This window comes from Gopherus evgoodei, chromosome 2 (assembly GCF_007399415.2).
Source record: "Gopherus evgoodei ecotype Sinaloan lineage chromosome 2, rGopEvg1_v1.p, whole genome shotgun sequence".
NCBI lineage: Eukaryota > Metazoa > Chordata > Testudines > Testudinidae > Gopherus > Gopherus evgoodei.
Window position 1 is genome coordinate 88,039,848 of NC_044323.1, and position 13,520 is coordinate 88,053,367.

At 42.5% G+C, this 13,520-nt stretch overlaps 1 protein-coding gene across 1 annotated transcript in view; it reads left to right on the forward strand.

Moving 5' to 3' along the window:
• Positions 1-13,520, forward strand: part of ITGA9 (integrin subunit alpha 9) — a 299,490-nt gene that overhangs the window by 209,469 nt on the left and 76,501 nt on the right. Inside the window, exons 19-20 of the mRNA XM_030551304.1 lie at positions 7,455-7,541; positions 8,393-8,472. Of these exons, the coding sequence (XP_030407164.1) occupies positions 7,455-7,541; positions 8,393-8,472 (167 nt within the window). The remainder of the gene's footprint in view (positions 1-7,454; positions 7,542-8,392; positions 8,473-13,520) is intronic.

The window sequence follows — 13,520 nt, forward strand, 5'->3', positions numbered from 1 at the left end:
GGGGTATTGTTGATTTAAAAAAAAATCAAGCACATGTCTGTGAATTATATTCAGATTGTTTTACTGGTACACTGTAACAATAGATGCCACATGATCAACAAAGCAACAAACCTGTACATTCTGGTAATGTGTGCCAGACCTTTTGACATATTGCTTCAGTCGCTGTTCTTTTGTACATTTTGGAAGGTGTGGAGCATTATCATAAAGCCTAACAAGTTAAACAACCTCTAACCATCACCATATTTGGTCAAGGGGGTTCCACAAATTTTTTCCCTCTGTGCCAAGGGGTGTGCATGTCTGTGGGAAAGAGAGACTGGGACTCTATTAATTTGGTTTTTTTGTCCATCTAAACAAAAATGTTTTACTTAACCATAATCAAAGGAGGAGACAGCACCAGGGGACAAACAAACTTTTGTTAAGTGCACTTTCTAGAAATGTTCGTATTTTGTTCCTGAAAAATAAACGTATTGCTAGTACACTACAGTCCTCAGCTTGTGTAATTTGAAAGCTGTGTATCTGTATGTGTGAGTCAGTAGAATAAAAACTTTATAGGGATATTCGGGCATCTCCCTCCCATGGGATCTTTTTCAAAATACCTTCTATATGATACAGTTCGATCAATTCAAAAGATAAAATATTTGCTCATCAGAAGAATTTTTAAGAGGATGAAGTCATCCCTCCCAGGGACAATTTACTAGTATCCAGAGAGGTGGTGAATTTCATCAGAGATGAGGAAATGAGCCAAACTCTCCCTTCAATTCGGTGGTATAATATCAACAAGGAGTCCCTAAGAGTCTCATCCAGCACCTCACTACACCAGAACCTAAAACCCATGTATTGCCCATGTTCGGCTTCCTGAAAAATCTCAAAGGGGTGTGTCTGCTAGTAGCTGCTCTCTTTGAAAAGGAGAGAGAGCCAAGCAGGGCACAAATGGAAGTGGAGGATAGCTTGGCTATATTTCTGAGTGCAGACTATACCACAGTGTCATATGAGTAATTCTAATTCCTACACATGGACAATATTGCCCACTGTATTGACTTCCCATACGGTGCTGCATCAATCAGAAATCAAGCAAAGAGTGTCATATTTCCACCTTTTGCCGAGTGCATTACAGCTGATGTTCTCAAACATGAACACAGCTCAGAGCAGTGGTCCATCAGTAGAACATGTGGGTGTATGACAAGGATGATGATGGACAACGGTTGTGTCGAGTGTTCTCCATAAGAATGACTTTGGTCTGCATCAAAACATCTTTCACCTTAGGGCAATATCAGATGAGGTGTGCAAGGCAGTCGACACCATTGCTTTTCTTCAGTAAGTGTTTGGTGCAGACACTTTTATCCGAGCTTTGCTGGGATAAAATTTCCCCTCTTGTCTTCTGACTGAGCCTAACATGGCACTGTCCTTCATGTAGGTCCAGATTGTCACTCTTTCATCTCTTATGGATTTTACTTTCATTTCTTTCCTTTAGTGGTCCTCCCTTCCTTCCCCCCCCCCCACGATCTAAGTTTTGGGTGTAAACTAAATTGAAAATTATCCCTGTAATGGGTGTAGGGGGCAAGAGAGAGAGAAAGATAATTTTATAACTGATGTATATTTCAGAGGAGGGAGGGCAAACTGGAACTCTTTGTGCAGGGTTAGTTCTAGTAATGTCCTCCAATATCTATCTAATATATATCAGCACAGTAATTCACGTGGGTCTGCTCCAACTTCATATCACCAGAGCATGTCCATTAAATACTATAAAGGGGAAGACATACTTTCCAAATGCCAAAATCTGTGCGGTGAGGGGCTGATTTGGTGTGACCTGCTGTAATGCTGGACAGCAATTCTCTTAATGCTAACCGACTTTATATTGCCTGAAAACCCTGCTATTCTACTGCAGTTCAGTTATGGTTCACTTTGACTGGGAAAGAATAAAACTGGAATTGTTCTGTCTGTATCCCTGGATGATGACTTGAGTGTAGTCAGCAAAACAATATTGCTCTAATGTTCTTCCATTACTTCCTCCCAAACCTCTAATGTGGCATGGCAAGTAATAATTCCACAAGCTGACACCTCCTTTTCCTGTATAATTCAACTATAGTTAAAGCGAGCTGTTTCCATACTGAAATTCTCTATAAACCCAACAAACTGCATGTGCGTGCGTTGTATTTGGTAGGGTAGTTTATAGCAACTAACTGTTGCACTCTAACCTACTTAGTCTCCTCTGGTACTGATCGTGCCTCTGTAGGAGTGGGGGAAGGAGCTTTTACCTCCCCACCCTAGCCCTCTGCATGGAAGCCAGGGTATAGTCACTGTGAAAGTTCAGGGAAAATGTGCCTGTATTCCCTCTCTGTGATCATGCCAAGGAACTCCCCGTAAGCTTCTGGCTTCTTAGTCCTCACCTCTCTTGGGACCTGTGCCTCTCTCCCTCCTGAATGTGAGAGAGGCTGCACAGTTCCCTGCCTACACGGTGTTATTGCTAGCAAGCAGAAGTGTCTGCATTTTTCTTTCCAGAGTCTATAAACAGTGAAATTGTCCACAGTTAAGTTACCACACAGCTCTTTCTAAGCAAACACATTTATTCTTAAGGTGAAAGATATTAAAAACAAGAACCTACACGCACACTAATAAACTTACTGGAGATCACCTCCTACAAGTGCTCTGGGAGGTGATCAGTCCTTCAAACCTCACCAAAGGCTTTTTCCTGTGGTGATAAGTTCATAACAATAGAACAATAACAACCAAAAATCATTTTTTCCTTTATACAGCCTGGGCCTTTTATCTTGTTCTCATATAACAGGAGACTAGCAGATAAATGTTCTTTCCTCAGAGTGTAGCTTCAAAAGATTGGGTCTGGAGGTGGGAATTTTGTGAGTTAATCAGGGTTGAGTAGTGACAAAAGCTGTTGTCTGTAGGATCATTGCCATGTTTGTTGCTGAAGTTGGAAGGAGTGTAGTGAACTAAGCAGGGGACAGCAGGAAAAGGAACAGTCACATGATTCAGGCAGTGGAATGCTACCCTGGATAAATGGATTCTGTCCTTGCCTCTGCCACAGAACTCCTAGGTGCTGCTGGGCAAGTCACTTAAACCCAATGTTTCACACGTGGTCACTAACTGTGTATTCCTCGTTTTCTGGGTGCCCAACTTGATACCCTGGAGTCTGATTTACAGAAGTGCAGAGCACCCACACCTGCAACTGAAGGCAGCAGAGCCATTCTTTGAATATAAAATGCTATCTAAGGCTAAGTACTCTGGAAAAACAGGTCTTAGTCATCTTGAATGGGGGACCCAAAATTAGTGGAAGCTTGATCTTAATCACTGTGTGCCTCAGTTACTCATCTGTAATATGGAGATAATGCCATTCCCTCACCTGCCAGGGATGTTAAGAAGATAAATTAATGTTTTTTGAAGCACTCAGACACAGTAGTGAGGAAGACCATAGAAAAGCCCATGAGGAAATTAATAATTCCATCTTCACAGCAGGATTTGAATAGTGTGCAGTAAAAAAGGCCTGGGGCCACACACTGAAGAATGATGAAAAAACAAAATGTTGAACAGCTGCTCGTGAAGTGAGCACCATCCGTCCTGTGCACTGAATTAAATAGAGGTCCTGTAGAAAAATAGTATGTGATCATGTAATTAAAGACTATGCCTTAATGCATGCACACAAGGGAGCTGAATGAAGGTTGCACAGAAGCCATCATTCTGGCATTTTCTAACTTCTGAGTACATTACTTTGTGACCTAAATCATGTTCTTTTAATGTAGTGTTTTTAGGTGCAATATTCAGTAGAGTGGTGTGCTGATTAAGCTAAAGTGTCTTCCAAATCAAATATGCAGCATTTACTGAAAGAGTTTTAAACAAAACAAAAATTTGCCAGTGCAACATAATTCATCATTTCCTTAATGGGCTACTCTAAACAACTGGGATCTGGACACTAGTTGTCAATAAATAAAAGGCCTGGAAGAATAGGCAGCAGCCGAAAGGCAAAGAGGTGACTGGATTTTTGACATTATCAGATCATGGAGTCCTCTTGGTTATCTTGTTTTTGAGGTCTCTAGTGATAACGCCTCTGAAGTAATATTTGAGGAGAAAAGACAGCCTCTCGAGTCTCTCTGTGCACTGTCACCAGCAGACAGCTATGTAAATAAAAGTCTTCCTTTAGCCACTGGAGGCTGGCAGATTAAGGGAGTTCATATGTTAATACCGTTAGATAGCAAGTGAAGTTCCAACAACACAGAAATGAAAATGTTCCCAGCTGAAATGTCTGAAATTTTCTCTTGGTTATTCAGCTGTTTGTTTGAGTTTTTTTTGCTTGCATTCTTTTGATCACCAACATAAACTTCAGATTATTCACACAACTTCCCAGCCTCCAAATGTTGATGAATGGAAGGAATGCTTCACTAAAACTACCTGTGCTGTAAGTCTTCTGGTAATAAATAGTTAAATACAGTAGTTAAATTTGACACAGCATCTGAGCAGTGATGGATTAGCCACTGGGTCAGCGGGGCCCTGGTCAATTGAGGGGCCCTGGAAAAATGGGCATCCCCACACCCTGACCCATTCTGCCTGCTCGGTGCTCCTGTTGGGGAGTGGGGTTGGGGTGCAGGGGCTTGCCCTGCTCCGCCCACTCAATGCTCCTGCTGTGAAGCAGGGGAAGCTCCGACCCCGCTTCCCGGAAGGGTGCTGTGGCCCAGGGCCCCACAAACCCCTAATTTGCCTCTGCTTCTGAGCATGCTGCCTTTGCACAATGTAAGGTAGATAGTTCATAGGGTGACCAGATGTCCTGATTTTATAGGAACAGTTCTAATTTTGGGGTCTTTTTCTCACATAGGCACCTATTCTGTTCTGACCTATACCAGTTCTGACATAAATTTCACTGATGTAATAGTGGAGTAATTCCAGTGACATTAAGACATCTCAGAAGTATTCCAGTGTTTCCTTTTGTGTGAAATCAGTGATGGTAAATTTCTGAGTCATCTAGACAAGAAAGATAATATTTTTGCCTGTTTGGGTATTATTTTGTATTGGCATATTTTGCTGTGTCTGTAATACCAGAGATGATGATCTGACTTTCATTTATCACAAGAAACAGCTGAAGAATTAACAGTCTGTATAGTGTAAGATTGATAGTGACGATAATGATGATTCTTGAGCACTGATCATGTACTCCACTCAAGACGTAATCCTTTCTCAGAGAAACTTACAATGTAAGGCCCATGCTTAAGTGCATCCTTCTTCGGGACAACGCTTATGCTAACTTTAAGCATATGCTTAAGACCTATTGGCTTTTGTACCCTTTCTGAATAGAGATGGTTTCTGAATTGGGCCCTAGCACCAATCCAGCAAAACTCTTAAACACGTGCTTAAGCTGTGTCAACTGAAATCAGTTGGACTAGAGTAACTCCTCACTTAATGTTATAGTTAGGTTCCTGAAAAATGCGACTTTAAGTGAAACCATGTTAAGCAAATCTGATTTCCCCATAAGAATTAATGTAAATGGGGGTGGGAGGGAGGCTTAGATTCCAGGGCAGCTTCCCCTACTCTTTAAGCACCAGGGGCAGGGGGCTTAACCTCAGCGTGCCCACTCCACCCCTTCCTCCAATCCCCCACCCTTGACCTGCTTCTTCCCCCCCACCTCCTTCCCCTTTACTTCACATGCTGCGTCCTGGCTCCCCCCCCTTTTAAATGCCACAAGCCAGCTGATTGCCACATTTTGGAGGCAGGGGAGGGAGTGGAGAGGCACGCCAAGTCCTTGCTCCTCTCCTCTCCCTCCTGCCCGGGGCAATCAGCTGGCTTGCGGCATTCGGGAGGCAAAAGAGGGAGGGGGAGCCTGCTTGCTGGGTCCTCACTCCTTCCCCCTCCTTCCTGCCTCTAAAACACCTCAAGCCAGCTGATTGCTGTGGGCTGGAGGCAGGGGGAGGAGGGCGAAGGTGCTGATCCGCGGGGTCTGCTAGCGGGCAGTAGGCACTGATGGGGGCAGGGGAGACATAGGGAGGCTGCCAGCTGTGGAGAAAGCAGGCAGCCAAACAACGTAAGAGTGGAGCATTGCACAACTTTAAATGAGCATGTTCCCTAATTGATCAACAATGAAACAACGTTAAGCGGGATGACTTTAAATGAGGAGTTCCTTAAAGGTAAGTGGTTTAGGGAAGCAGGGACTAGGTAGAGAGACAGTGACTGGATACAAAACTGCACTCTGAAATCTAGAGGATGGAGTTGTCTTAGGGCCAAATTCCGGTCCTAATAAAGTCAAGAATAAAAAGTCCATTAATTTTAGTGGGATCAGCATTTGGCCATTATAGGGCTTCCTCCACTCTTTTCACATGAATGATTGTGTAGATTCAAGCTATACCCTGTTTTTCATTAGTACTGAGGAGAGAATGCACTTCTGTAATTTTCCTGTAGTTCTATTTGATCACTAAAGAGAATATCTTTTATTGGGCCAACTTCTGTTGGTGGAAGAGGCTATCTTTTGAGCTTCACAGAGCTCTTCCTCAGGTCTTCGGAAGATAACTAGAGTGTGACAGCTAAATGCCAGGTGGGACAGATTGTTAAGCATAAGGGGTTCACATATGCTGTAGGAGAGCACTTAAAATGAAGTGGACAATTAACATTTTTGCAGTCCTAAGACAAAGGAAGGTAGTAGGCAGTAGGGTGTGTTTATAAATTGTTGTAATACTAATGAGCCATAAAACTAGTGACTCCATTAAGTCCATGGTTTTTAACGTCCGGCAGAGTTCCCAGGCTCATCTTTTGAAGGAGTTGTGCAGGTTTCCTTTGAGGATGAGGACTGAGAGGTCAGATATAGAGTGATCGCTTTTTGAAAAGTGTTCTCCCACAGGTGAAGTGGTGTGTTTCTTTTGTCAGTTTTCTATGTGAGTTCATTTGCGAGCATAGTGCATGCCTGGTTTTACCCACATAGTTGTTGTTGGGGCATTTGATGCATTAGTTGAAGTACACTACATGTTGTGATAGGCTTGTGTGACAGGCACATGGTGGGGGAGTGTTGATCAGAAGAGCATTGGCAATATGTCTGCAGGTTTTGCATTTGAGTTCTGGCAGAGTCTGGTGCCTGCTTAGAGTTGGTCTGTGGGGAGCTTGCTTCTGATGATGAGGTTGGCAAGGTTTGAAGGCCAGACGATCTGAACACTTTTGGCTGCTGATAGTCCCCTGACTCTAATATGTTTCCTTCTCTGGAATATGGAGTTTCCCCTTTGTCTTTCTTCACGAGGAATTGTAAGATTGTTATTTTTTCTTGCACTTACTAACAATATCTGAGGTTCACAAACACTATTATGACGTGCAGTGCTGTATATTTCCTTTTGACTTGAATGTTAACCTTCTGGGAACTGTGCAGCTAAGGGTGGCAAAGGTATCCCCTTTTGACTGGAATTGTTCCTTGTAATCTGTCACCTCTTTCCAGCACCACCCTTTCATCCGCACATTTTTTTTTCCCCTTCCTTCAGGAAGAGCTGGGCATTGCTTGTGAACTGCTGGAGTCAGACTTCCTCAAGTGCAGCGTGGGATTTCCTTTCATGAGATCGAAGTCGAAGGTAATGTGCTGATTGACTTTCAGTGTAAGGAGGGTAGCTCATGAACCTCTCTGTGCCAAGGGAAGAGGCAGGAGTGGAGCTGCAGGGGGAAGGCATTATGGCTCTGTGACACTACCAAGTTTTCACAGCTCTCCGGTTGCCTTTCGTAATTGCTGTAAGGTTGGGCTCTTTGTTCCCACTGAACAAAGTCAGCGGCAGTGCTGTGCCCATTGTAACATGCATGCAGTACTAATGGAAGTTAACTGGTGCTTTGCAGCTGCCAGAAAATGATTGTGTAATGCTTCCTCAGCAGAAAGTTAGAAGAGGGCTCTCCACCCAGTCTGTTTTTATTGCATGACTTTGTTTTTATTTTGTGTCTTCTCATGCTATGAAGAGTACATTTAAGTGCAGCTATGTTTAGATCAGTGCCTACAAAAATGACATCATGAATTTCCATATTGTGTCTCAGTGACAGTTAAATAGAATTTTGCTCAATTAGCTGGTGGGTCAGAATATAAACTGGGATCTGAAAATCCAGTTGTGTTCTTTCTGCTCTGACATCGCCAACAAAAAAAAGACTTCAGTCAAAACTTAGCTTACAGTTTTATTGCTCACGGAGTAGACAGAATGGTGAAGGCTGTCTCATCTGGGGAACATCTGACCCTATGACTATTGGCTAATACCTTAATAGGTTCGGGCCTTCTTTACACACTGACAAATGTATGGCAACTAATATTAAATATATAAAAATAGACTATTTCTGCCTGATAGATATAGTATGTAGCTCAAGTGGCGGGGGGGATGGACATGAAATTCTAGATTAGGGAAAGCAATCTATAATACTCACTAAATGCCACTTTTTCTTTTCATAGTATGAGTTCAGTGTGATCTTTGATACAAGCCACTTGTCCGGGGAAGAGGAGTTTCTTACATTCCTTGTCACGGCACAAAGGTAAGGGTCCCTCATCTGGTCATATTTCTTGGTGGAATGTGCAGACTCTTGGCCATATAAAATATATGCTATGAAATACACATATTGTATGAGGTATAATAAATAACTGAAATTTAATTATTAGGATCAAATTCATATAGTCTGGTGGCATAAAGGGACCATAAAGCCAGCTTAACCAGCATGCCAAGTATCCTGGGTAAGTGGTTAAATCTGATACAAAGAGGTGTATTAGGATTGTCTTTGCACTCTTGCTGCCAGATGGGTGCAAATTAGAGCCGCTCTTAGTGTGCTGTAAATTGTACTGGAGGGCAAACCAGCCCACAGCTGACTCCAGGCTCAGGGGATCATTATGTGGCATGAATCCACCTTTCATCACTCATCCCTTTGAGTCTTGCACCAAGTGCAACTCAGCTGCATCTGAGCATTTGTGCCAGTGCTTGAGTGAAATAAGTGATCGGACCCAAGTCAAAAAGCAATCTGTGTTCATTAGATGATAGATGGCCACGGTTCTTCGCTAAGCTGTTGAAAAGTTGAGCGCACATTTTTTTCTCCTTCTGATCTTTTGTGTGGTGTGACTGGATGTATGAGACAGCTGAGCAGTGTTCTGCCCACAGAACATTGTGAAACTTGTTATGAAGTGAGTTAGGCTGAATGTCACTTCAAATACAGAATTGTTAGAAATGTGTCCATAGGGATTTGATCTTAGAATCAGTGAAAACCATAACATGCCCTGTCTCCTCTCTAGGATGATCTATCATAAAGAAACAAAATATAACTGCAGTTAGGTCACAGGAACTCTCTGGATTCATATAAGAATTTATGATAGGGTGGCTTTATTACCCTATGCTCCTAATGCTGCCACTGCTGAAACGTGGTTAGCTGGGGCTTTCACTTTCTGCGCTGTTGAGTGTGACTGCAGATGCATGAAGAGGCCCGTTTTGGATCCTTCCATGTCAAGATGAACATAATCAGTCTTAATCCCCCCATCCCCACTTCCATGATGACCCTCCCCCACACCCATGAACTGTTGGAGATGAGAGATGAAAACTAGCAGTTGCTCAGTGACTTAGTTCTCATAAAGAGTAATCCCCTCAAAATGACAGGTGTGTGGAACAAGATCCTGTAGCATGTGCTGCTGCTATGAAATACTATAAGAGAGCCCTGCACATCAGAGGGTCAAGACTGTTTGTGTCTGATACATTAGAGAAATTTTATTATCCATGAAGAGCAGTTCATCCACCCTATAGCAATCTTATGTGTAAGTCATAGTTGTTGCATGAGCTTAGTTCCATGGAGGCTGCTTTAATTTCACCCAGTCTGTGTTTTCCAGAACTTATAAGACATAATGAAGAGGAATATACATATAACTTGTTTCCTTGGGATCAGATCCATCTCTCAATATACTTCAGTAAATTTTCCTTGGTATCTACCCTTATTTTACAAGGAACCTACCATACCCTATGAAGAACCTCCCATTAAATCGTGCATTCTATACTTCACATTGCTGTACAACATATAAGGAGCTTAACATGTTCTCTAAGTTAATTTTCACTTCGTGTTTGTGAAAGGGGGAATATGCAGGGCTGGCTCAAGGAAACCCTTGTCCTCCTCCTCTACAAAGCATACGTTTTGGTGTAGCTGTAAGGGGTTGTCAGTCCCCCTGGGGTGTGAGATATCTACAGTGCATCAAGAACTTGTATGTGCATGCACATAGATAGTATAGAGAATCATGGTAATTAGAAGGAGGTTTTTTATATAAAGGAGGAGGACAGAAAGGAGTCTTGTGGCTAAGGGCTTGGATTGAATCTAGGGAGGTCTGGGCTCATATCCTGTTTCTCTCACTTTATATATATGATGGAGAAGTTAAGTAACTTAACCAGCAAGTCCTAGGTCCCCATCTAGAAAAAGAGGATAATAATTGTAGAATATCAGGGTTGGAAGGGACCTCAGAAGGTCATCTAGTACAATTCCCTGCTCAAAGCAGGATCAATCCCCAGACAGATTTTTGCCCCAGGTCCCTACATGGTCCCCTCAAGGATTGAACCCACAACCCTGGGTTTAGCAGGCCAGTGCTCAAATCACTGAGCCATCCATCCCCCTGGCCACTTGTCTGCCTCACAGGGAGTGTTTTTTAGGCACTTAATGCTACAATAGTGAGATCTATAGAAAAGCCTATGAGTAAAGAAAATAAGAGGGGAAACCTGTGATGTGCCCTAGTCAGGCTGAGATGAAGAGGGACATCCTGTATTCACAGGCTCCTCAAGCCAGCACTGTAGCACCGTCTTAGCACAGAACAGTTCTCCCTTCCCACCATGCTGAAAGTGTAGGAAGTACATATCTGTGTAGAAGTCAAACCTGTCACTGCTCGTAGGGGGCCCCCAACGGGCTCATTGCAGCTGCAAGCTGGGCAGCATAGTCTGGAACAGCCTAACAGTTGGATAGTCTAATATTTATTGTACAAAAACATGCACTTTTTGGGGAAGCAACATGGGTCGCTAGCCTTAGTTTCCTGTCATACCCTTTGCTGACAGAAATATTCTTCCTTTTTCAGAGGGCTACACACACGTGTACCCTTTTGAATTCCACTCACTCACAGATGACTAGTTCCACTAGCAGGCACTGCATCTCCCTTGGTATTTGTGACGTGCTACAAAATAACACTGTTTTGGAGACTTAAAACCTGTGCAAAAGGAAAGGGTACTGTAAAATGTTTGTTGGGTGGGGTAGGGTATTTGGAATGCTCTTCAGCCACATGCTTTTGTTTGTTGGCAGTCGCATCAAAGGAGCCAATCACAGAAGGCTGTTCTGTATCAGCAGCCTGTTTTTTCACAGTCCTATTGAACAAAGGTAGCCGCCTGCAAAGCCAGCTTAGCACTTTATACAAGGAGTCCCAAGGCTGCCTGTTATAGCCTCAATAACACTGCCCCCAAATAAGAGGGGTATGTTTGGTCAAATGTTAAGGTTTATGAATAAATCTAGTACCTTGACAGCGGAAAGCCAAAACTGGTCCCTTAGGTTATGCTGCTGAAATCTGAAATAATACGTTAAAAAGGTAGAACAGGATTATTTTTCCATATTTTGGTGGCATTCAGACTCACCATCAGATTAAGTATCTTTGCAATTTTGACCTGCATGGATTTGCTCAGAATACAGCATTCTCAACAAAGGCATAATATAATACTTTAAATATCCAGACATCATTTGTGAAGAGGGTCATTTTATATACTAGTATTGATTTAATACAGCACCACCTGCAAGCTTCAAAGCGTACTACAGAATCATAAACTGTACACATATAGCCATCATTTTACCTACCTCTTGAGTGGAATGTCACAGCTATTTTTTGATGGCACGAGCAACATTCCACACTGGGGATAGGACATGAAGAATAATGTGTCGGTTTAAAGCAATGGGAAATTTAGGAAAGCAATAATTGATGTTGGAAATTGGCCACATTTGATTACTCATGGGAAATGTACCATGGGACCTTCAGTGACCTGAAGTAAGCAGAAAGACCTCAGTGTTTGTGTCATTCAAAAGACAGCAGCATAGTGTTCCCTGCTATCAGGAGCATTGGCTTTTTTCTTACTTAGTGGGAAAAATGCTATTCACAAACTGTGGAAATAGGCCAGAGTCTCAAAATTTGTATCTAGATCTGAGCTGTTCTAAAAGTACCCTTTGTGGCAATTTTGTCCATTTTCAGATGCTCATCCACACCACTTGAAATTTCAGTAAATGACATATTTGTCACAGCATGACAGGAAGTCAGTGGTACTGATTTGGAGTCATTTTCAAACCTGTGTGAGAGGAAACAGTTTTAGAGGCTCAGAGGCTTTGGTTTGGCCCATCTTGAAGTTAGTGATATGGCCACAAAATTTGGATTCAGATTCAAACTTTCTCAGAAATCAAGGATTTTTAGATCCACAGCTTTGCTCAACTCCATTTAGTTTATGAAGGCTGATGAGTTCACAGCCCAAGGAAATATAGTTGGTGATACATTTCTTATTGATAAAACCTGTGACTGAAGCTTCTTGACCGTCATTTTCTTATGTCAAGAAGAGGTAATCTGAAGTAGGGCTGTCTACTGAACTGGCTTTGAAATGTTTGGCGAAAAGTGAACATGGTGTCACATTTCTACTCAACATCCAACATCCCCTAAATTTGGGAGGTCAGAGAGATTTCGAAAAACAATACGTCTCTATATATCCCATTGAAATAAATTGACATGGTTGTGTAATACTCATCTTTTTTGCTCCATATTTTGGACTTTTGCAAGGCCCTGTAATAGCACCTAATAAAAACGTATCTCTCTCTCATTTTGAAAAGTGACTAAATGTGATATGGGCTGTTTTAGAGTACACACCTCAATCAGTGCACCACCTCGTTTACTGATTTGAGAACGGTAGGATCACAGAACTGTTCTAAGATCTCCTTCAAAAGAGAGGTACAATCTGGCAGATAAAGAATGATTTTAAATTGATTGTAAATTATTTTGATTATGTTTGGGATGTAAGATGGAGACTTGCCATTATTTTACTACAGTAGTTTTCCAGGTCAAGTGAATTTAGATGGAGTCTCATCTTATGGGTACCTTTTCAGCATATCATTTATGATGTATGTCTGTACTGCAGCTGGGGATGTGCTTCCCAGTGCACTTATGCTAATGAACTAAAAATAGTGTAGCCGGGGTAGCCGGGCAGCTGCCTGAGTACAAGCCCTCCTGGACCCTCTTTGGGTGGCTAGCCCAAGATGGCACCTGTGCTACACCAGCTACTCTACTATTTTAGCATGTAGAGCTAGCGCAAGGCTGTATACCTGCACCGAGAAGCATGCTCCCAACTTCAGTGTAGACTTACCCATACAGTGCATGCACACAGGCAATCCACAGAAGACAAGCTTTGTGTGTATGCCCGCTCCAGGGCACAATTTACAAATGTAACCCTTGATCTTTCAAAGGCTCTGTAATGAGCCATCACTCAAACACAGAGGTTCAGAGTAAAAGGCCAATATGAGATAATAGCTGCTGACTGCACCCGTGTAATTCAGTG